The sequence below is a fragment of the Melospiza georgiana genome, chromosome Z (genome assembly GCF_028018845.1).
Source record: "Melospiza georgiana isolate bMelGeo1 chromosome Z, bMelGeo1.pri, whole genome shotgun sequence".
Classification (NCBI taxonomy): Eukaryota; Metazoa; Chordata; class Aves; order Passeriformes; family Passerellidae; genus Melospiza; species Melospiza georgiana.
In genome coordinates, this window is record NC_080465.1 from 47,844,603 (window position 1) to 47,869,187 (window position 24,585).

At 36.6% G+C, this 24,585-nt stretch overlaps 1 protein-coding gene across 3 annotated transcripts in view; it reads left to right on the forward strand.

Annotated features, from left to right (window-relative positions):
- Positions 1–24,585, forward strand: part of PDE4D (phosphodiesterase 4D) — a 347,631-nt gene that overhangs the window by 239,382 nt on the left and 83,664 nt on the right. For all 3 annotated transcript variants that reach the window (XM_058044061.1, XM_058044062.1, XM_058044064.1), the window contains exon 2: positions 14,219–14,410. In XM_058044061.1, coding sequence (XP_057900044.1) covers positions 14,219–14,410 — 192 coding nt within the window. The remainder of the gene's footprint in view (positions 1–14,218; positions 14,411–24,585) is intronic.

The window sequence follows — 24,585 nt, forward strand, 5'->3', positions numbered from 1 at the left end:
TGAAAGGAGAATTCAGAATGGTTTTCTTTGTTTTATAGAACTACCACATGGTGGAGCTAAAATAATAAAATCCAATTTAAAGAAAAAATAATCAGCTTCTCACCTGAAGTGAGAAAGATTTTCTTCTTTGTTTCCTTGTATTTTTTAAATAAAATTTCGTATAATAAATGTTTGGTGAGGGGTGTTTGTTTGTTTGCTGGTGGTTTATTTTGCTGCCTTTTCTTTCCTTATATTTTTTTTCTCCATTATTCCCTTCTGGTACATGGAAATGTTACAGAAATACCTGTTCTAATGTCTTCTTCTGCTGCATTTTTATGGAGGGGATCTTGAAAAAGCACATGTGCCAAAACAAGTAAATAAGCTAGTCTTCTATACTTCCTATTCCTTCACAGGTTTTCTATGAGGAAAACCAGTAATTTTTCTGAATTTCTCATTTCCTCGCCTATATCTGCTTTTGATACCTCCTTTAAAAAACAGTGTTTCTGATACTTCTCTTGTTACTGCTCCTAAACTCCGACTACCAAATTAAAACTCCCACTAACCATAATTAATTGGTATTAATTTTAGGGAGTATGTAGGTTTTAATTTGTTTTGTTTCGGTTGTTTTTAAGTTTCAGAGCTCCTGGCTCTTTACAAAGTTCCCATTTTTCAGGTAGAGAAATGTAAGCACAGAAGAGGATAAAACTATTCAGTCAGGATGACTCACCCAGCGAGAGAGCAGGTCTTCGCATCCTCTTATTCTACTTATTCCCACAAAATAAACAAATGTAACAAAGGATAAACTATCAGGATATATCAGAAAGCGCTGCTTGGGGAGGAGTTTTCATTTGGCTAAACTGCTGATTCTCCTGGGAGCACTTCACAGGATGAAATAGCAAGATGTCTGGGCAGAGTAGTTGAAGAAGTTGTTCCAAAAGCAGCAATGTTACGCTGACATTTTTTCATCTGTAGGGACTGATGAGAGATAGCGGACTTTCTCCTTGCTCTCTTGGATTGTGCATTTTGTAATGTTTCCTGAGTGATATAATCATCTCCTTGGCGCCAGCAATTATGCTGTCTCCTATCCCAGTTTTAGTAATGACATCAGGATCAACAAAATAGGCTTTTGGAATCTAGTTGCCTGACAACTCTTTTTTGCACTAAGTCAAGGAAATCATGCACAATTTTTCCTGGTAACAGGAAATTTCATTATACAAAAAATGCCCTCATGCTTTTGATTTTTTTTTTCTATTTGTAAACATACGTCACATTTACATTTTGTCCTAAGAAACTCTATAGTTCAGTTGTTATGATTTGTCCAGACTTTTGAATGATTTTGTTAGTTTAAACATGCATTCTTTTGGAGTTCAGGGAAGGACTTGTGGAAAGGATGAGAAAAGACAACGCATTTTGCCCAGTGGAGGAATGTGGCAGATGAGTTGTTACAGCAGAGAAGAGGTTGATGGACAAAGCCAGTCAAAAGCAATCATCTCCCCTCCCAAATTTATAGTGCAAATTGGAGCACGAAACTTATGCTATGGAATTGGTTTGTTCTTACAGATAACTTTGTAACTGATGAGAAATTTTTACCTGGCCTTGATAAATCTACAGATATATATTTCTGCATTGCACTAGGCTGTTTTAAATTTTAATAGAATCATTTGGTCTTGCTCTTTGAGAAGGATTTCACAGAAGAATTTGTTTTGCAATACACAGTGATTTTTAACAGCTCTGGCTTGCCAGGTCACTCACATTTATTTAAAAAAATATTTTTCATCTACTCTTTCAATTAACTACATATAATCTGTTTGTAAGTTTATTTAATACTGAAAAAAAAAAGCCTTGCTACAAGCAATGTAAACTGGCATTTCTGTTACTACATTCCTTTACCAAGAAAGACTCATTTCTTTGATGAGAGAAGCTTAGCTTAGCACTGTGAGTGGCATCTGAAGACTGTAGTAACCCATTTTTGAGGTTTTTTTCCTCATTTCTTGTCAATTTTTTAATAGTCCTTGAGCATTTTTAGACTTTTGTTCATTTAGATATTCTAACAAATGCATGTTGTATAATATATAGAGTAACGTTACACCTCATAATATTTTCTTACTTTTATTAATACATAAAGCAGTAAATTACAGTAAATAGCTCTGTAGGTTTTGCTTTGTCACATTTGCTTTCAGAATCCAACAGTCATTATACTGTTCAATAAATGATCTTACAGTGACTGGTAGAAACAGACAATACAGGAGCACAAGAGATTGTGAGAAGAACATGCTTATATTACAGTGCTAGTTGATGAAAATGAGATTGTGAATGAAGTGTTCCAATGATCTCGAGGATGAGCAGAAGATGAAGTTAATAGAACGTGCATTATAACCAAAATGGAATGTGTTCTTCATCTATGCACTAATTTTTAGAAGGCAAACCTGCAACGCTGCATTTGAAGTCAGATTTCTGATAGTCTGCTGTTAACAGCTGTTGGTAGTGCTACAGCAGGCTGAAATAGAAAACTGCAGATAAGCAGTAGTAAATGCAGGGGTCTTCAACATGTGTTCAAATGTAAATACAATAAACTGATATAGATGTTATTATGACTGAAAAGTCAAGCACAAAAGCCAAGATTGCATTTGACTTTCAAACTTTGGTTTAGTCCTGTGCATAAATAATCTTATACTTTACCTATGTGGTTCTTTATTATTTTTACTTCACTGAGAACTCAAAACAAATGCAAATCAGTTGTGAGATATTCAATGTTTTTTTCTTGCTTCTTTATTATATGGTCACATGCTTTATTGACAATCTGCTGTTCATATGTGTTGTAAAAGCAGCTCTAGTGCTTCCATTAGCTTTTCTGTGCTGCTCACCATATGACACTTTACTGCTTCTCACAGGTGATTAAATTAATTTTTATTTCACCCTTGTGATAGAAGGAATTGTATCATCCTTACTTAATAGATATAAAACCAAAGAGAAAGTGTTACCTAACTCAAACATTCAAAATGCGTTGTCCAGGACTTAGTTTTTTTTATCTCCATGGCATGTAATGACTCTCGTATTCGGAGCATTTTTCAATGAAACAGTGAGCAAATGATGAGGGACTGGGTTACAAAGGAGACGTAGCACTTCTACTTGCTTCTTCTTGCCTTTTTCCATTGGCATTCACTTTCAGCACTCCCAGAGAGAGAGCAGTGGCTCTGATGGACCTTTGATCCATCCTGAGCAGTAGCTGCTCAGAGGTTCTGACTTAGTCTGTGTTTGTGAGTGTTGATGGCTTAAGCATATGGATACCTGAAGAAGGAAAAAATACTTAACTAGTGATGCATGATAAACCAGTCACTTGGTGTAAGTGACTGGTTCATTATCAGGAGCTTTGCAGCTTGAGTAATTGTTTCCAGTTCCTGATAATAAGATCACTCTTACTTCTCTGTAGCCCTTTGATCAGTACCGATCTTCTGTGGTGAAAGACACAAAAATGCCCCCACAGGGGCTTCTTCCTCAGAGTCCTCTAGACTCTGGGCAAAACAGGAGATTTTTAAAAAACACTTCAGACTTTTTCAATTATGCAGATACATGATGTGACAAACTTAAGCTTAGCCTATACTTATAACTTTTTGCAATTTTGAAAAGGTCCACAGAATCAGAAAAAAACTACAACATTTTGCAGACACTTGGCTAAATCCTACTTTGTACAACAAAATAGGAGTCAAAACAGTTCCCAAAATGTCTTAAATATGAAAAAGTGTTATTTTCTTTGTCACCTTCTATCAATAGTTGACCCTCTTTCCCTCTTAAAAATTTTGAAAAGAAAATTGCAGCACAGAATTTAGTAATTTAGCAACAAGAAAACACAGTCCTATGCTGTGGAACACCAGTCAGCCCTCCTAGGTAATGCTATTAGGTATTGTAATAATACATTTAACATTAAAATAATGTCCTAAAGATCAGGAAAACGAAAGACCCCAATGATTCATTATTGTAGATTATAACTTGCTTTGGACTATTGACATGAATTATCTTTGACATTACATGCACTCAGTGAATGTGCTCAGGGTCTAACAGAAGTGTAAGTGTGTACGCCCAAGATAATTAATCTCCGCAATCTTCTAAGGTTAGCTCCTGAACTTGTTACCCTTTAAAGGTTGTTTGGATGTGGCAAAGAACTTCCAGAGCTCATAACACTACATAATAACATACTACTTAATACTTTTAGTAGAAGTCTAGGGAAGGGGAAGAGACAAAAATCCAATACCCAAAACTTAAAGAACTGAAATGAACTGAATTGGAAAGGATGAAACAATTTTGTTAAACCAAAGTATAAAAATTGTATAACTCTGAAGGTCTTAGTACCTTGAGCTTTCACCCTTCACAAAATGCATGGTTTGCCTTTAATGATAATTACTGTTAACATATCCCAACACAAATTCTTGTGGAAATAGAATTTGTTTGTGATTAATTCCCAGCAATTATTTATTACAATGAGAGGAATGCTAAAATGGTGTGAGAAAAAAATTGTTTCCTGTCAAATATAATGATGTGTCCTTTACCCAGAACTTTCATTGTCATGGTCAATCTAGAACAATACCTAAAGAAGTAACTGCAATTTCTTATTTACCTGTCTCTTGTCCACCCTCCTCTGAAGCTGGCCTTGATTTCATGTTGATATCTATGTGGGCACATTGTAATGGTGAAGTAAATCGTCTTCTATGTGCAAGGTCCCTATCACTTGGGCTTTAGAGCTTCTTCTCTTTGGAGACCTTTCTGTCTACAGCCCTTAACCATTTTCCTCAATGCACAATTTTTGAAGAAAATGTTGCTTAAGGTCAATTGTGCAAAGATTTAAAAATTATGAACTAAGTGATGCTGAGGATTGCAGGTCCTCTTGTCATAATGGTCACACCTCCTGGCTCACTGGATCTCTTTCTAAGACAAAGCTGGGCCTATTTGAATGAGTCCAGAGAAGGCTGCAAAGAAGATCAGAGGGCTGGAGCACCACTTCTAGGGGGATGGGCTGAGAGAGCTGAGCTTGTTCAGCCTGGAGAAGAGAAGGGAGACTTAGAACACCAGGGAGTCATTAGAACACCTTCCAGTACCTGAAGGGAGCCTACAAGAACACTCAGGAGAGCCATTTTCTGAGAGAATGTAGTGACAAGAGACAAGGTAATGGCTTTGAGATGAAGAAGGATAAGTTTAGATTAAATGTTAGAAAGAAACTCCTCATTGTGAGTATGGTGAACCTCTGTAACAAGTTGCCCAGAATAGTTGTGAATGCCCCATCCCTGAAAGTGTTCAAGGCCAGGCTGGATGGAGATCTAAAAAACCTGATCTGGTGGAAGGTGTATTCCTGCTCATGGCAGGTGGGCTGAAACAAGATCATTTTTTGGTCACTTCCAAACCAAACCAGTCTATGGTTCTATCATTCTCTGCTGTATTTTCTGGTATGGGAAAATAGCATGAAGCAACCATGAATGCTTAGTCCTGCCACCTTCTGTCACAGGTTCTCCTTGCATAAGATCTTTGTCACTAGTCACAGGGTAGGTGTAACCATATCTTCTGTGACATGGCCTTCATCACCATTGGGGCTGTATATGATAATGTTTCAGAAAGACATGGTTTGCTGGGAAACTTCACAATGCGTATTAGTGTCATCCCTTGGAATATTTTTACCCATTATATGGACTCTGTGTTTTCATCAGCACTGTATGGTATTGATTCAAATATTATAGGTCTGAAAAACTGCCTGTTTTCCTACATTTGCATTTGCAGTAACTCATAAAGAATATAAAAGCAATTTAATCACTTTTGATAATGGCATTTGATTGGATTCACAGAAAGAGGAGGCTGAGCTCTTTCAGTGTATTGGATTTTCCATCTCTGGCACAAGTTTGATTCTCAACCATGTTCTGCTAATATCTTAGGCAAACTGCATTTTAACTAGCATTAAGAAACATTCTTGGTGGATGGTTTGCATATTTTTATTAATTGATAAATAAGCATTTTTATATGCTTAGAAATTTTATTCTACTACATTTAAAATAAGAGAAAATAAATGGCACTGTGTATTACAGTAAATTCATGCCATATGGTCAACTCAGTGCAAGTTGGTTTTGTATCCCACAAATTCTGCCCAGAAAGTAGTGATGCAGAAAAAGAAGTTGGTATATTTGGATCAAAACTCACTCCAGAAAGAAAAACAAATTTTCTTGAACTTGAATAAACTAGGTAAAGTGATTTTTTAAAAAAAGATCTGAAGATAGTTCAGTATTGATGCCATCCAGAGGAACCTAAACAGGCTGGAGAAGTGGGTGCATGGGAGTCTTTTGAAATTTAGTGAGACCAAGTACAAGGTGCTGGACTTGGATCATGCCAGGGAGAGGATTCTGCCCCTCTGTTCTGCTCTGGTGAGACCCCACCTGCAGGGCTGCATCAGCTCTGGGGGCACAGCACAGGAAGGACGCATGGATCTGCTGGAACAGATCCAGAGGGAACCACAAAGATGATCAGAGGGATAGAACACCTCTCCTATGAGGAAATACTAAGAGAGTTAGATATGTACAGAAAAGAGAGGGCTTTGGGGTGACCTAATTGCAGTCTTCAAGTACCCAAAGTGAATTTACTGGAAGGATGGAGAGAGACCATTCATAAGAGCATATGAATTCACTGGACAAGGGGGGATGGCTTCAAAGTGAAAGAAAGTACGTTTGGATTAGATATTAGGAAAAAATTCTTTTCTGTGGGGGTGGTGAGGCACTGGAACAGGTTGCCCAGGAAAGTTATGGATTCCCCATCCCTGGGGAACATAGAATCATAAACCCACTTAATGACTTAAGTGAATGCTGACAGATAAAGTGCAATCAAATAATGACAGTAATAGAATGGAGAACCATCAGTGCAGCTGAGACTGCAATCCTAGAAATGCAGTTGAAGTGTATCTGCAGCAATGGCATATGGGGGTGGCAGGGACCAGCAGGCTTGTGGGGTACTTGGAGCACTCCAGGGCTTGCTGCCTAGTCTTTCTCATGTCTGGATCAAGTGGATCTGTTTTGCAACATTCTTTTTCTCAGATTGCCCAAAATACTTCTAATTCTTCAACATTTTCTGCAGATTTTCTCATTCAGATCTCAAGCTGCCACAGATTTTAGCAGAAGCATAAAAATAGAGGCTTGGTGGCTTTTTTTAATCTAAAAGTAGAAATATTAATCCCCTTAGGTCTGTTAGATCAGAAGAACCATATAAAGTGACTTATGTCTAGTAAAAGCATGAACAGATTACCACATTTCTTGGAAGTTATTTTTCATTTCATTTCTCTTGTGGTTCTTGTTTGAATTATTGTTATACTAAAATAAGACTACTATTTCAGTTTCAAAGAAACATCAAAACATCAAATCCATGTGATAGGATCTGGAATCTGGCATTCAATTTGAGCATCATATTAGTAGAAAGAAATTCACTCTCAATACCAAGTTCAGAGAATGAAACTTGCCAGGTAAGGGATGATATTCTCTTTGAGGAAAAAATAAAAGAAGTAACAAAGGGAATCCCAGCACAGCTGAGCACAACACTCAAGTTGATGTAATAGGTGTCTTAAAAAAGAGTTTCATGCCAAATGGATAGACCACTGAGGTATAATTAGGAATAATGAGGTGACATTGTGGAAAACACATCTTCAGTTGAGTACCAGGAAACAATTCAAAGCTAAAGTACCAAAGAAATTGAATAGTCTTCACAGGAAACTCCTTGCTTGGAAACTTCATAACAAAACATGAAGCAGTTTGTTTTGAGAGATTAGATTTCCTGAGATACTTGCTAGAAAAACATAACACAGAAGATAAATAGATAGTCAGAGTTCCTTTGTTAACATGTTTGAGTTGACTACTTCTTACAAACCAGTCTGCTTCATTTTTTTTTACCCTACACATCTTTTGTCCTACACATTTGTCTGTTTCCTGGGCTTTTAGCTCTGTCTTATAATTTTGGGCCCAATTTTGGGCCTAATAGCCTTGTACACTCAAATGTTTCTAAAAACAGCTATGTCAAGAGAAAAAGCCAAGTTCTACTGCTAAAAAAAAAATAAATCATAAAATACCATGTTTTATTCTTTTGCTTTGGAACTTTGATACAGGAAAATCTACCCACATCACTTCTAAATATGGAGTTAATCACAGGGCTTGCTTTCTGAACCACTGAACTGGAAACCCAATGCCACAACCAGATAGTTGGCTTGAATTCTAGAGTGGTACATGAAAATTCAGATTTAAATCATATGTTCCTTCTAATATCATTTGGTCACAATTGACTGGAAATATTTTAAGTAATGGAAAGCAAAAATTTTTCTTAATCTTGCTACAAAGAAAATAAACATATAAATTCAAATATAAACACTTTTTTCTTCAAATGTAGATAGTAGATATTATATTCCTTCTAAAATATCAATACAAATTTTTTTCTTTTTCGTCTCTCATTTTATTGAGGGTGTTTTTTTTTTTTTTTGGTTGTTTTTGGTTTTTTAGTCTGTTGTTTTTTGGTTTTTTTGTTGTTTTTTTTTTTTTTTTTTTTTTTAACTTGTCTTGGGGGAAAAGACAGAAAGTAAGGAGATAACCAGATGTGGACTCTTCTTCATCAAAGGGTAGACACTGTCAGTAAGGAAACATTTTGAAAGGTCCCAAACAAATAATTAGCCTAGTATTCAATTATATAAATCTACTGATTTAGTTTTACTTGGTTTTTACTTGATTTTTTTCTGATGCTGCAGGTTAGCCTATTCAACATCTAAAATCTTCTGGGAGTCTGTGGCAGGAGCAGACTAGTGGCAATTATTTCTTTGCAATAAAGAAATTTCTAAAGTTTCATCTCTCACTTGAGGGGAACTATGCCTGACAAAAGAAAAGGGACACCCAAGTCAGCTGTAGTCATAATTTAATGCTTAGTTTATTAGTGAGCAATAAAAAGGCTCAAGTGAAATCACAATGACCTACCAAGTAATCTAAGATACAGGCATACTCTGGCCTTTCTCCATATTCATGGTGCATTCCATCAGCTGTGGTGACCCAGTGCTTATTTCAATCTGAAGCAATCGAAGAAATAGATTCAGATTCTGCTTTTGAAGGCAGCATCCATTCCTTCCCTTTCTCCAGTTGCTAAGGCCTCCTTCCTCAGATATGGGCTCCTGTCCTGTGGAACAAACAATAAATAGTTTACCCTTTTCTTGGAACCTTATAGTTTTATTACCTTGCTTTTGCTCTGAATTAGATCCTGCTCAAAGGGAGTTGCTGCAGGGCAGGTCTTCTCTGATAATTTCAGTGAATTACAGCTGCTACACCAAATGCACCTATTTTGTGTAATATTTAGATTGTGCTACCAGGTGAAAAAACAGGACACGACTTCTTGGAAGTGAGGACATTGAGATATGTATGTAGGTCATAGCACAGATGGCTGGAGAGATTGCTTGACACTAGGACAATGGACTCCTTTGATGGGGGAAAAAAATTGCTCCTCTAGAACTTGCCTGTCCCTCTGTAATGCTAAAGATGGCTTTAAAAGATAAGATGTCCCCAAGAGGTTCAATTAATTTGGCTCTCCCTCCCTGTAGTTTCCAAGATGAAAGTGTGAAGACACTTAAAGGGGAATAGCAGGAGTACAACATGCATTCTTAAAAAGCCTAGTAGGGTCTTCATTTTAGAGTGAAATTTATTTCCTTCTCTCTCCTACTATTGCATATTTCTCTAAAAATAAGAAAAATACAAAAATTAAAGAAAATACCGCCCTTCCCCCCCACCAAAAAATGCTGCAGCATGAGTGCTAAATTCTCAGTACTAAGAAAAACCAACACTAAGATTTTCTATTCAGCCTTAATTACAAACTCTTGGGTATAGTGATTATGACGCCATTATTGCTTATATGTATAAGCATATATATATATATATATATATATATATATATATATATATATATGCTTATATGTATAAGCATGTAATATATATTTATATTGCATAAAATATGTATTTTATATACAGGCCTCCACATTTTTTCTTTTAGCGGCATGGCAGAGAATAGGAAACCATTTTTTAGGAACTCAAAAGGAAGTCCACAATTTCTTTCAATACACAAAGAAGCTGCACAGTCATTAACAATGAAGAAGTGTAGCTAAGATTCAGGATCAGGACCCAGAACCTCTCTTGTTCTTGCCACAGAGTCCTATTATTGTCTGAAGCAAACCTCTAATAATCTTCCTAAAGTTTGCTTGTGGGTTTATTTGTACTGTTGTGTTAGGAGCACAAGAAGATCAGCCATGAATGTTTACAAATCACTCAGTTTTTTCCCCATCTTAGTACAGAGCATGGAAGACAGAAACTGGGCAAGAAGTGCAAACAAGATGAATAGCCAAACAAGGAAGAAACTTTGGATTTTTTCTCATGTCATGTTTGTCAACACTGAACACTGAATAAGGCAGGGTCTAAAGATAAACACTATCCACTAATGCCTTAAAACATTTTGTCAAAATGCAGACACAAAAGTTGCTGAATTATCCTTGACTTTTCAGGGCTTTAGCATCTCCGGAGTTGCAGTAAAGCTTTTTGAACGTATAAAATTCTGTGATGTCTGTGCCAAATGCCTGTCACCAAAGGCAGTTTCAGTTTGCATGCATTATGCAAAGTGCCCAGAGCTGGCTGCAGAGCAATGGTGTAAAATTCTGTTTTTAAATTGCCGCTTACTACCTGCAAAATGAAAGCAAAAGAATTCCTGTCCTCTTTAGTAACAACTTCCATGAAGATGTTGTTCTGTTTCTGTATTCTTTCTAATTCAGAGCATATTCTTGCTGTGGCTTAAAACTTACTGAGAGTGAAAAGATAAATAGGAAATAAGCGCAACTGACTTTTAGCAATTTCTGTTTAGGCAAGTTAAAGAGCCTGTCCTATTTTGTGTCTTAAACTTCTGATTCTTTCAGTGAATGCAACAACAAAGAGCAAAAAACTGGTGTGGAAGTTTTCAATTCCCCATTCTGATTCTCTCTTCTTTTGAAGTCAGAAGTACAGTTTCTTAAAAACAAGACATGTGATAAACACAGAAACAATTTATATGATTTTCATTGTAATAACTCTTATTTTGATTTAGAATTCTACAAGGTTTCGTATCTGAAAATGTTGGCAAATATCTCAGAAAGATCTAAATAAGACACTTAACTACTATACTATAACATTTCAAAAACTTTTTAATATAAATATGGGTTTCTGAAAAAAAAAAAAGTTCTCAATTCACAGTTTCCTTTGGATGTAGAGCTGAACACTATTTTTCTTGATACATATTTTCAGAAAAGACGTTGTCTTGGCACAGCACGAGGCAAATCCAGCTGATCTATTTGGATCCTGTTTTTTACTTTTTACACCCATCTAGTGGTCTCCCTGCAGTACAACAGGATAAAATCTCTGTTGCAACAGCAGTATCTTGCACAAGACACAGTGCCTGATGCATCACACAGTGTCTGATGCAAACCAAAGGACCTCTCCCAGGTGAAACTGCAGTTCTACCTAACAGACTTCTAAATTTTAAAACTTGATTATGTTACAATCTGACAGTGAAATCATTTATATAGGCCTGCCTTAGTTTCTGACTGGAAGAAATAACTGGTAATATAATATTCAAGTGATGTCCACAAAAGGGTGATGAAGAAAATAAAAGAAAACTGCAAATAAAAGCATATTTGTTTAATCCAACTGAATACTTTTGATTCAGTTGAAAATTTTCATTCTGTGAGAGGGACTTACATTAATCTTCATTTATTTATATCCAGCCTTTAACTTTTATTTTAAAGTTCCCAGGCAAGTTCATATGTATTTGAAATGATACTGCCATTGAAGAAATTAGTCTTACTGAGAACAGTCTTCTGTTCTACCTAAAATTGTGGGAATTATCTGTCCTTCTGCCCTCAAGAGAAAAACAAAATATACAGACTATGTATTGATTAGGAGTTTGGGTTTTCTTGAAGCTGTTTAAAGGGCATAAAAGTTATTCAGGAAACAAAATACTAATGTTAGGGAATTTGGATATGATGAGCTAAACATGTCATTAGCATTGTGATTGTTTTGTGCTCCTGCAATATTTAGGAATTCAAGCTAAAAAGATATTGATTGATAACGATTAATAGTAGTCATACTAGTAACAATGGTAATGTGGTTGTGAACTAATGACACTACAAGCTGCAAAGGACTTTTCACCGTAGTGTTCATGGTATCTTGATCTTTCCAATACATTCTCAAGTACTCTTTGTGAGCAGATTTCAGTCATCACAAAGATGCAACAAATAGGGGAAGTGAAAGGCAAAGAGGAACTCTGCACAGTCCAAGATCACCTAGAAGGCTCGTGCCAAAACTCTAATTTGTTGTCTCATGGTTTAAGCTTTCTTAGTTTGAGGTTCATGAAGCAGCAGGACATTTTAAGACACAGGCATAATCAAATCAAATCAGTCCTGGGAAGAAGAGTATGCGTTTGGATTTACTAACAGGTAATTGTTCTGAAAACTACAGTGAAAAGGGAATGAAAGTACTGTGCTCTCCTGAACTTTTTAAATAATATTTTCTGCATTTATGTTAAAAAAGAAAAACCAAACCAACTACATTTGTTTTTCCACATTCAAATTGTAAGTGGTGAATACAAAGAAAATAATATAATCTGAATGTGGCAGTAAGGTTGCAGTTCTAGAGGTATGTGCAAAGTAAAAATAAACAATGAAACAAAAATCTATCCTCTGCCAGGCAGTGTGCATCTGTGTTAAAATAAGCAATATATGTTTCTTTGATTAGTTCATTTAAGAAAGGAAAAAAGGGTCATAGGAATCCTGTCACTACAGCAAAGGATTGAAGCAGCAGCCTGATTGAAACCCCAGGTCACTGGGAGGTAAAACAAGCTGGTACAGAGTCACATGCACCAGCAGTGACACTTGTGCTAGCCTGAAGTCTAATCAGCAGCTGACTTGCACTGCATCTTTTCTGCTGTCCTTAGCTGTTACTGGAAACCTGTGGGTGTCCTTTAAATGAACACCATTTTCGAAATGAATACTTTATTCATAATATATGCATTCATATAATACATTATGCAGAAATGCATAATATCCTGCTAATGCTTATCTATGTTCGAAAAATTATGGGAAAGATCCTCCATTTATCCCTCATTCGTAAATACTTTAACAATGTTATTTTTTTCCCCATTTACTATGGGAAATGAGCCTAGAGAGGTAGTCTTGCTAATCCACATATTTGTAACCTCTCAGATTGCATACCACAGACATCCAAACCTGAAGCCACATGCTGCAAAAAGCCTCCATACAGTTCCAGATGGAGCTGTTGGGCTGTCACGCAGCATGGATTGCTACGAACACATCCTCTCAGCACCACCCACCCTGTACCAGTGTTTAAGTGTTTTCAGACTCCTGTTCAAGGTCTTTGCACTGATTTTCAAAGCCCTTTGTAGAAAAATTACCATCTATGTAAAACAACATCTACTCTCTCCTTCTCTTTCTTTCTTTTCCCTCGTCCTTCAGCCTCTCTAGAGAAGAATGTCCTCTAGGAATGATAAGCCTCTTCACCACTCTTCATACCAAGCACAACAACCAAAAGTGCTGAATCTAAGCTGTGTGGTTCAAGGACACAAATGGCTGCAGAAGTTCTTCTGCTTGGCCATTAACAAAGGGCTCACTGCTTCCATCTGTTTGTAAAACAGCAAAACTAATGCTGCAGGCAGGTGTGTTCAAGCACACGCCCATGCCTTAATGCCGCCGCAGCAGTTTTTTACTGGGACAAGATGAAGTATGTACTTGAAATATTTTTGTGGTAACAAAATATTGGGATTGGATACTCAATAAGGAAAAAGCCCTCCGCTGCCTTAGCAGTGGGAGACAGGATAATTGGTGTTGAGCTCAGGAAAGTTGGCCTCTGAAGAAGTAAATAGTGAAATATCATGTTTCCTCTGATACAGAGCTTGTGGATACTCTACATGCAGAGAAGTAGAAAGCTTTCTCTATTTCCAGTAGCATGGGACTTTGCCATTCTTTTACTTCGGCCTTGGGGGATTTTTGTTGATCAGTAATTTTGTATGGCTTGTGGTTTTTTGTAGCAGTGGACATGACCAGGTCTTTGTTTTTCCATTACTATCAAGAAGCAATTAGCCATGATAATTTATCAGAAGGGTGTTTATTATATTTTAAAATTCTTGGGTCAATAACATAAACAATTTTCTCTTCTTGTTGCAGTTTCGATGTAGACAATGGTACATCATCAGGACGAAGTCCCTTGGACCCCATGACAAGCCCTGGGTCAGGGCTAATTCTCCAGGCAAATTTTGTCCACAGCCAACGTAGGGAGTCTTTCCTTTACCGGTCAGACAGTGATTATGATCTGTCTCCAAAGTCCATGTCCAGGAATTCCTCCATTGCCAGTGATATGTAAGTATCTTATTAAATACTTCTAGTCTATAATTTGTCGAAAATCAAGATTTTTGCAGCCACAAGAAATTTTTTTTAAAGTCAGACTGTAATCACTTATGGCAGGGAAGTAATGGAAAATTGTTTATTTCTTTAATGAAGATTATACTTGTTCCTGCAGCTTTTTGAAGGATATCATGAAAGTGTACTTGACATGTTTATGCACTCTATTAGTCTTGACAGAATAGTAATGATAGTCAATACTGGTGTACTAAAACAGTAAGGAGAGCTATTTTCAGTCTCTTAAGTTATTTTCAAGAGAAACAACAAAAACTCAATTTATGCTTCTTCATGATTTTAAGAAATAGATTACATTTATTTCCAACTGCGTTCTTTGCAATTTTTGGACAAAAGATTTGCCAGCTGGAAGAAAATAATATATTTGAGAGAAAAATTATTTTAAATACCATCTTAATTAAAGGAAAAACTTCTAACAAAAGAATATTTAAAGCTTATTCTGCCCTCTCTCACTATTCTTGAAGTGTGTGTTTTCTGGTAGTAAGCCATGCTTTTCAGGTATGTGTGGTCCCCAGGTTCCATGTGTAGTGGAAGTCATGCAAATCTCTGTTTATTAGTAAGATGCCAAAAACATTTAAATGATCCATCTTCTAGTCACTTCTAAGTAGGAGAAATTATTAACCCTTTCTTGCTTGGTTGGGTTTTCTTTGCCTAAATGTCTCTGATTTGCATGGCCAATTTGGTGTTTATGGTTCAAATAGATATCTAAAATAAAGGATCAGGCTTGTCAGAAAACCACAGTAAATGCTGGTTTTTAATGAGGAAAAGACCAATAGATATTAGCTATAGGCACAAAATAACTGTAGTCACACAAAAAAGAATAAGAGTTTTCATAAAAATTAGTGAAAATAGAGCTGATATTTAATTAAAGTCATAAATGAACACTCCTATTCTTTTTCAGCTTATATAATTTTTAGAACTGTTGTTTTCTTAATTATAGCTCTTTTTCTTTGTAGAGTTTTAAGGTAAGAACATTTCCTGCCTTTAGAGAGGGTTAGTGTAAGGTCTATGACTCAGTTAAGATCTGTGGATTGAAATACTCAGTAAGCTTTGTGCCAAATGTAACCAGTTTTTGTTGAGACAAAATGGGTTAGAACAAAAAAAAAACTTACTTTGTTATAAAAAAAATGCATTTTTCTTGGGAATAATAATCCCTTTCCAGCAAATCTTCTTCTGAGAGATATCCTTTTTTATGAAGGGAGAACATTCAAGCTTTTATTATGACACCTGTACCAGGATAACATTTGTAAAGATTTTTACATTCAGGAGGACAATCCAGCTGACTGCATTGCTTAGATGAGTCATTTCAATGAAAGATTCAATTAGTGCTCCATCCTTGAACTCATAATCCACTTAATTTCCTAGAATTTTGAGTAATATTTCAGCACATGGCAGTAAATTGGATAAACAATATAATTACTGAAACAGCACACATTTTCCCCTTTTTTTCGCTCTCTATTTTCTTTTCAAATTTTCTGGAAACACATTTACATATAAAATTTATTTGACCTCACATCTTGATAGATTTTCAAAGTCTCTTGTCACAGATGAACCTTTGTACTAAGAAGGTAGATATTCCTGCCACTGTTTTGGAGGGGAGCACATTAGGAAATGTAAAAGGCAAGTTGTTCTCACCATGGAATATTAATCATTTATCAATAAGTCTAATTATAATAAGCTTAGCTGTATCACAGAAATTAAGTGAAAAAAAGACATGGAATAAAAGAGGGGAAAGTTTAAAAAGATAAAATAGCATGGAATAAAAAAGAAAAGTCACAAAAGTCCTTATGTATATATTTAACCATAAACTGAATGTGCTTATGGAAAGAAAACCCATTTAATATTATTAAAATAATGAAACCATTCTGATTCAGGACCTTGCTAAATGAAGTGGAAGATGAAAGGGTTGACAGAGGAAGTACCCAAATTTTAGGTTAGTGTCAAATTATCCTATTTCCCTTTTGCATCTATATACACGTCTAAGAATTGTTTGTTTTTTAAACCTGAGCAATATATATTACAAAATATACACATCATTCAGGTAATGTAAGTCAATTAATCGTACACAGCAGTTTAGTCTAGATCCCCTGATTCTTCAATCAGCCTCAATATTTCACTTTGTAAAGAAAAAGACAAAGGAAAAAGCATACATCTTGTATCTGAAAGGGGTAGAACATAAAGAATTCTGGCATTTCCATTACTCTGAAATACTGAACTTAGAGTAATACTTTCCAGTCAGTAGCAATGCTTCAAAATTTTAGTCAGGTGTGGAATGTCATGTTAAGACCGCCAGTGGATGGCAGTGCTAAATTCATCATGTCATTATTTATTATGTATGCAGCTCCAACCAAGGAAGGGAACAACTTGTGCTCAGTTGTTTGCAAACCTAAAATGAAAAGATGGGCTCTGCTACAAACAAGCTAAAAAGCCAAAGTATAAGATGATAACCAAGGGACTAATACAGTCAGATACTATCCTCAGGAGAAGATACAATGCGAGTCACTATGCTCAAAATAGTGAACGTCACAAAGAAAGCAAATGGAGTTTCATTCAGGGAGTTGAGAAAGAAAGTAAAGAAACAAGGGCAGAGAATGGACAGGTGGAAAGTTTTGTAAAATCAGGGAATGTAAAGTACATTTTCATGAATTAGTTATGGAAAAGAATAAAGACAGGATGAATACAAGGCTGCTTTGGTGAGAGAAAGTTAGTAGGACAAATATGGGCGCAGTTTCACAGAAAAAGCAGCTGAGTGTAGGAAAAGAAAAGCCCATAAATTGCAGTGGGAGTCAGTAACATTGTTTTAATTATCCCTTGGAAGAAATAACAAGGTCTTTGAGAATAATAAAAGCAGGACATGGAAATTATATACAGAGATTAGGAAAAGCTGCTAAAGTTTGTGAACTGGAGAGGTGAATAGTTTAGACAGGAAGATACAAGGTCCAAGGCAGATGACCACAGGTGTGTTGTGAAGCCTCTCTGTGGGATTTCCGGCAGAGAAAAGGATGAATGAGGCAGTGAGGGGTAGTGAGACAATATCAGGAATTATAGTTCAGGCTCTGTGATGAAAGACGGGAAAACAAGTTTAAAGGGAAGGAAAATAAAGAATGGAAAACAAAAAAAAAAAAACCAAACCAAACAAAAACAAAAAAAACCAACCCCCCCCCCAAAAAAAACCAAAAACCAAAACAAAACAAAAATACCCCAAACCAACAAAAGCCAAAAAAAAACATTTCCCAACACCAATGCAGAGGAAAAAGGAAGTAGTATCTAGATGAAAGATGTGCAAAATCATTATTGGAAAAATTGTCCGGCCTATATTTGAAGACACTAGTGAAGCAGAGAGCTGTGTGGATGTCTTGCTGAGGTGGTCTGATTGCTTAATGCTGACTTTTTTGAACTGCTGTGGCTGTCTAGAACTTGCAAATACAGGAAGAAGTTGAAGTGATAACACTTTTTATACTCTTTCTTGTTAAGGGATCACTGCCCTGGTTAATGGAGGAAGAGATCAAATTAGTAGAGAATTTCTGTTGTAGAACCCACGTCTCTAATCAGGTTAAAAAAATAGGTTCCTAGAAAATAAAAAGCCAATAAGCTGTCCAGTGCTGCATCACAGCCCATGTTTTATGTCACTCTGAAGGGCAAAAAACATGTATAATCCCCCTGTGATACTGAAAAAGCAGACCAGAGGATAGCAGTCTAGACCAGGGAACCAAGACATTCTCAGCAAAGTCTGTCCAAGCTCCACTGTGTTTCTGAGTGTAAGAAGACATCTTCTGACCTCTCATTTAAGTCTGTTCTTCTCCCACTTCCACAAGCTCTCAGAACACAGCACAGCAAGCACAGACATCCTGGTTTCCTCAGGACTTGGCCAGCTGAACCTCACTCATAAAAAAGCAGCTACTGGGGGAGTTTTACAGCTTTCTTTAGAGAAGGTCAGCATTGTTTTCTTCATCAGCTCCAACTAGTAATATTACACAAAATTTGCTGATATGTACTAAAACTTGCTCACATGCATTAAAGGAGCAGAACCTAGCAAGGAACTGAGGGGAACTGCAGGGTCATTGGTCTGGTGATCTGCTAAATGGCCACCACACACCCACTCCCGGACCTGAACAACCTACTGCTACTCTGTCAGTAACTTCTGAGGACAGCAGCATCCCTCTGCTGCTGTCTGTGATTAAAAAAATATCAAGAGGATGAAGTTTTCTCCAGGACATTTTCCCTACAGCTACAGTGGATGTATTTTCTTGTCCTCTAAGGCAAGCTTTTTCTTTTTTTTTCTGAGCCAGCAAGACCTGGTTTTATTATCAAATATTGTGATTATGAATCTTAAGTTATGAAGAAAAAATACACCTTTTTCATGAAAGCTGCTATCCAAGATTCTGAGATAGCAGACAAGATGTGTTTATTGAGAAGAGTAATTGCACTGGAGTTCAAAAATTAGAAATAATTATCTATTCTCCAGAAAATTTGCAGCTGAAATTCCTTTCAATCATATGCTTTTCTAGGAATCTCTGATATTTTTATTTCATGGTTATTACTGGCTGAAAATGAACAGTTAAACCTCAAAGTCCAGCCTGCTGTAATAAAGAAGCATTTTCTATGTGTGCCTCTGTTTCGAAACAATCTTTAATTTAAAAAATACATTCAATCGCTTGAGACATTTTTTACATTACATTAGGAAAAACAGACAAATATTTTGCTTCATTGTGTTTTTCTTTTTTTTTTTTAATGTCCTTAAATGAAGTTCCAGATTGCAGCTTAAATGAATCTAAGTCATTTGCAAGTCAGTTACAATATTTTTTTGAGCTATAAAAGAAAAAAAAAAAAACAAAAAAAGAAAAAAAAAGAGATGGCTTTCCTTTCTGGTTGTTTGACACATTTTACAGGTGGAATTCAAAACAAGGAACTCAACTTAGAATGCAGCTAGCTTAAAGTTGATTAATAATTTTGTGCTAACTTTATTTGTTGATCAGGAAATTAGTTATTTTGGAAAACAACAAGAAAGCATTTTTGCATGGAGAAGCATTTACCTGCTTTTTATTCAGGGGAGAATTTTTGTTGATGAAATGCAAACATATTTCGTTTACTTTCAGTCAATACAGAATCATGACTGGTTCTGTGTGAGAGATTGCTAAAACCTTACAATTTTCCAAACAGCTCTGTTGTTAAACACATCACTTCCCCTTTAAACACTTTAGATGTTTTAGGTTTTTTTCTTCCCTTTCCTGGATACAATGGATGTTTGCAGGAAAATAACAAGTTATTATTGAAGTTACAACCAAGACAGACTGAATTCCTACATCTTTTCAGTCACAAATGGCATGTTCTTAAAAATATGGTACCGAAATAAATTCTTAGCTGGGATTTCAAGTACACCATAACACCACAGCTCCCTGGGCTTGCAACGCTGATCAGCAGTGGAGGGGAGGGTGGACATGTGCATTTTGTGTGCCAGCAATACTGAAGGATAGGAGCAGTGTGAAGAGAGGTAGCTTTGTAAAAAGGGACTTCAATGTTTTGCAGGGATCTCTTCTGGACAGTTTTTCTGGCTCAGTGATCGCCTACACGCACAGGTCACATTTATTTCACAACCCAGAAGAACATTAGGTGTCATTCCAACCTTCAGGGCACAAACTGAATGTTCTGAACTCTTTTAATGGCCCTAATGCTCAGTTAGTTGTAGAGTTCAATCCCTGAAAGTGCACAGTCTGAAAATCTGATGTTTTTTTCTTGTTTTTCTTGAAGTCAGCTTGTTTCTTCTTACATGCATTTAGGGACCTTTGAATTTAGTTAAGGGCCCAGTTTTTATAAACCCTGAAACCCTCTGTGGCCGGCTTGTAGCAAGCTCTCTCAGGCTGGGTTGCATTGTATGAGTGCCTTGTTCTCAGCAGCTCTGCTCTTTCTTTTAAGGAGGGAATCTTTCAGTCTGCATTTGTAGGAGGCCCACGTGGAAAGTCATGTAGTCTTATTCTTCAGAAGTAACACACCCATATGTTTTAAACACTTAAGTTTGTAGGACAGGGACAAGCAAGCAACCAAATACCTGATGATTAAAAGCAGTTATAGGCACAATAAACACATTTTATTTTAATTTGATACCAGGTAAAAGTTTGTGTATATAGTCAGCTAATGCAATCAAAACTCACTAATAGTAACTCATTAAATGACACTAACTTGATCGCTTCCAGTCATGTACTCAAACCCAGTCACTAATTTTCTCAAACCTGAGAAGAAAACAGAACCACACTGTGGTCTCTGATGCCTGTTTGTTTTCCAGCCTTGATATAGCTAAATAATGGTTTTGTTTGTATGAACAGTACAATAGTGGCACTGCTGAGTTGGCCTGGACTCCTGTGATTGAGTCCAGCATTTTTCTCATTCAAAGTCCTATCTCCTCTGGCTTAATCCAGCCTCTCCTTCAACACACAAAAAAACTCACCACACTGCTGTAGCTTCTTTTCCCTTGCCATTGCCTCAGTGACCCCCAGGAGGACTACCTTCTGATTTCAGAAGGAAAACCACCTGCAGCATGTTCTGTTTCTCTTCAGGACTGAGTAATTCTGTCAGACTTAATAGAGGCCAGTTGCTCAGTTAGTTGCCCACCATTCTCCTGTAATCTAAATGGTCTGCTGTATAATGACAGGATTAAAGCATTGAAGCTTGGTGGATGACTAGGGCAATATGATACAAATGATTTCTTGAGTTATCTGTGGATTTTTTTATGCTACATTTCATGCTGGCTACATGCTGCTACACATCATACTGTGATGGTCCACTACATCACTACCTATGTGATTTCCTCAGGCAAATTACACAAGTCAGATGTGTGAGTGCAGTGTCTTTGGAAAAGGTTTAAGCTTCTGGGAAAAGTAGCTGGGACTGACAGAAGAGATCCTGGTGGTTCTCAAACTCTTCCAAAGGTGCTAGGAGACTTTCTTGGTAGATGTAAGATGCCTAGTCATGTTCCTACAGTGCATTATATTGGATGGGAAAATATAGTAATAATTCCTGGTTTTTTTGAGGTAGTCAGCCAATTCTGATTCTACCTCATCCAGCAATTCTGAGTGAAGCTTCTGGATTTGGTAAGTCCCAGTTCAGATCACTGTCACTGAGACCTAAAATAGCCCTTGTCACCCAGCAAAATCTTTTTATTTTTTAAATCTGGTCAAAAGTAGAGGCACTATGAAAGAGAGCTATTAATGCACAGTGAGGTGTACACATAGCCAGATAGTATATACCTGATAGTCCCTGGATTAAACCTCAAAGTACTGATTTAGAATCGCTAACACTGATTCTTTCCAGATTCTTTAGTCTGTAATAGATGTGGTCCTTTTGCCTTTCCAAGTCTTGAGAGAGCTTCTCACTTTGGCTGCTAATGCAGTTTAGCTTGAATTAAGATTGCAGTTTGGGTAACTTAGCACTGAGGACTGCAACAGGGTAGATTTCAAGAATTCAAAGGCTTCTTTCAAGCCTAATCAAGTGTAGCTTCAGGACCTGAGATGCTAAAAAGGCAACATGAAAAATTAAAGTATTTTCTTATATAAAGTACAGGTTGTATCTAGAAAACTCCAGGTATTTTAGTGCATAACATATGTGTATTAGCCAAATGTAATAATTCAATATTTTTTTTACGTGATTTGATTTCTGTAAGGCAGACAAGAATTGTTTTCTTAATGAACATCATAGTGGAGTAACTTGATTTATGCTCCCTATGAAGTCAATTGGGGTCTTTGGAAAGACTTATATCTGAAGTTTTCACTAGTGACATTTATGTTGGGGAAATTTTTTCTCCCTTTAGTCTCTCTTTCTAAATCTCACTTGCTTAGTTAGACAGTCCAAGGAGAATTACTATAACCAGCATTCTTTTGGCTGGGATAATAGACTTCTCAGGTGCTGTGGCTTTTTGGAGCCAATCCTCCTTCATCTGGTTAAGCTTGATTAAATTAACTGTACTGAACTCCCAATATTACAGCAATACTTATTCACTAATTAGGGCTAGCTGTGTTGCTGAATTAGACAGATGTATCAGGAGGACATAACTGCACAGTGTTACATAAAATTGTGGTGTTCTGAAACACTCAGACAATAGTTGATGAGAGTCTGCTTCATTCAGGGTCTAATTTCTGTGGTTTCAAGTAGCTCTTTTTAACAATCCTCTTATGTACATGTTCACAGAATTAAAATGCTCTGGGAAAAACAACCCCCTCTTCTACAGCTCGTAGCTCTGATACCAATTTTAATTGCTTGTTCTCTCAACCCTAAATCCCAGCCTGCCCACAGTGTCATAGACTCTGTCCCCTGCCTGAGATGCCCAATCATCCCTCAGATTGTGCTTACCCTTTCAAAGACGTGCAAATCACTAATAACCCACTGGCTATCTAGGAAAAGGTGCAACCCCACAAAAAGGTGTAAACCCACACCTTAATTTTGTAATGTGGGCCAAACCTTAAGAGCTGCTTTTTACACTTATTTAGTCTTGGCTTTTTGAGCAAGGCCTAAGCTATCTCAGGGCCAGAAATTTTTTTCTCAAAGTCTTTAAAAATTGAGATGACATGACTTCAGCACTATTACTGCAGAATAAGCTGACTTGGAACACTATGATTTCTGACCTCACAAAATCAATTTTGCAAACCAACCCATTTGTATTTTTCAAATGCAGATGATGATATAAGTATCAAGCTGCATGGAGCAGGCAGCCACTGCTGCTCACTTTCCTCAAAGCACAGCTTCTGATAGCTAGTACTATTACCATTGCCATATCAGAGTGCAATCTAGAATCATTTTTAATTGCTGCTAAAATGTGAACCTGAGCAATGTGAATGCTTCAGCATAATTAATAAGTTTTATGGGTGCGTATTTGGCTTCAACTATGAAATGTTATTGGGACAGAAAAGAAAATCCTGGCAGTTAGGGTAGTCCATCATCTTATTCTTTTTCATTTGTGGTTTTGTATATGGTATAATTGTGTTCCAGCAAACAAAACACAAATGTCTCATCTAAGCTGAGACACACTGTTGGACAGTAAGTATACAGCCTTGTATGCAGAAATGAGTGGATGCAATGTTTTATCCCAATCTAGATGTTTACACTGCAAAAGGCAACTGCCATATATTTTTTTACCCAAACAGAAGACTACCTTAGTGTCAATCTTCTTTCTTATACAGTTCTTTAAAATGCAGTAAATTCATATGTCAGTGTGAGGAAAGCAGATGAAAACAGTGAGATGAAAGCTATTGATGTAGAACTTCATTCAGGGATTCCCTACAGCCACTGTCCTCCTGGGTTTTTCAGTTCAGTTGGCGGCTTTTTTCTTTCAAATGGTCTACATCCAAAGTTTGTAGCCAGAGAATCCTACACAGACTATGCCAGTTGGATTCAAGGCCTGACAGGCATCCTCAGCCAGTATTTATGAGAATATAAGTAAGGTTTTGATTCAAGGGGAGGAGTGTTGCAAACCAATAAAATCATACTTTAAGCTGGTACATTTCTGTCAAACTGATGTAAATATGCGTTTTATGTTTTCTCCCCTCTATTCAAATAAGGCAGAGCTCCTATTTGTCCTGTTTATATCTCATAACTTCAATGCATGTCCTAAAGATAACTCTGTTGGTATTCATGTAAAAGTCCAGAAAGACCCAGAAAACCTTAAACTGTGTTTACTATGGCCTTTAGAAAGACAAACTCTGAGGAGTTTCCCTGTGAAGCTCCACACTCTCCTCATGGTCTCTAAAGCCTTGAAGGATATCAAGGGATATCCTTCTCCTGAATGGATATAGTGAGTTTTTTATAACCACTATAAAAAACATCCACTATTTTTTAAGTGTATCCTGATAGGTCAGCAGAATATCTCTCTAGTTACTTCTGTTATTAGATTTTATATTAAATTAATGCAGTTTAATTATGAAGTAAATGTTATGCAGTCACCTAATCTTCCTGCCTGCTTCTCTGTCTGTCCATGCATCTCTTAGTTCCTTATTATTAGGGGAAAAGTTAATTACTGTTCTGTGATTGGGATAAAAGAGACAAATTGATGCAAATCCTGAGGAAAGGAAGCAGAACTTTTGTACTGAACATGTTCAAATAGCTTCTTTCTTAATACAGAACTTTCATCTCTT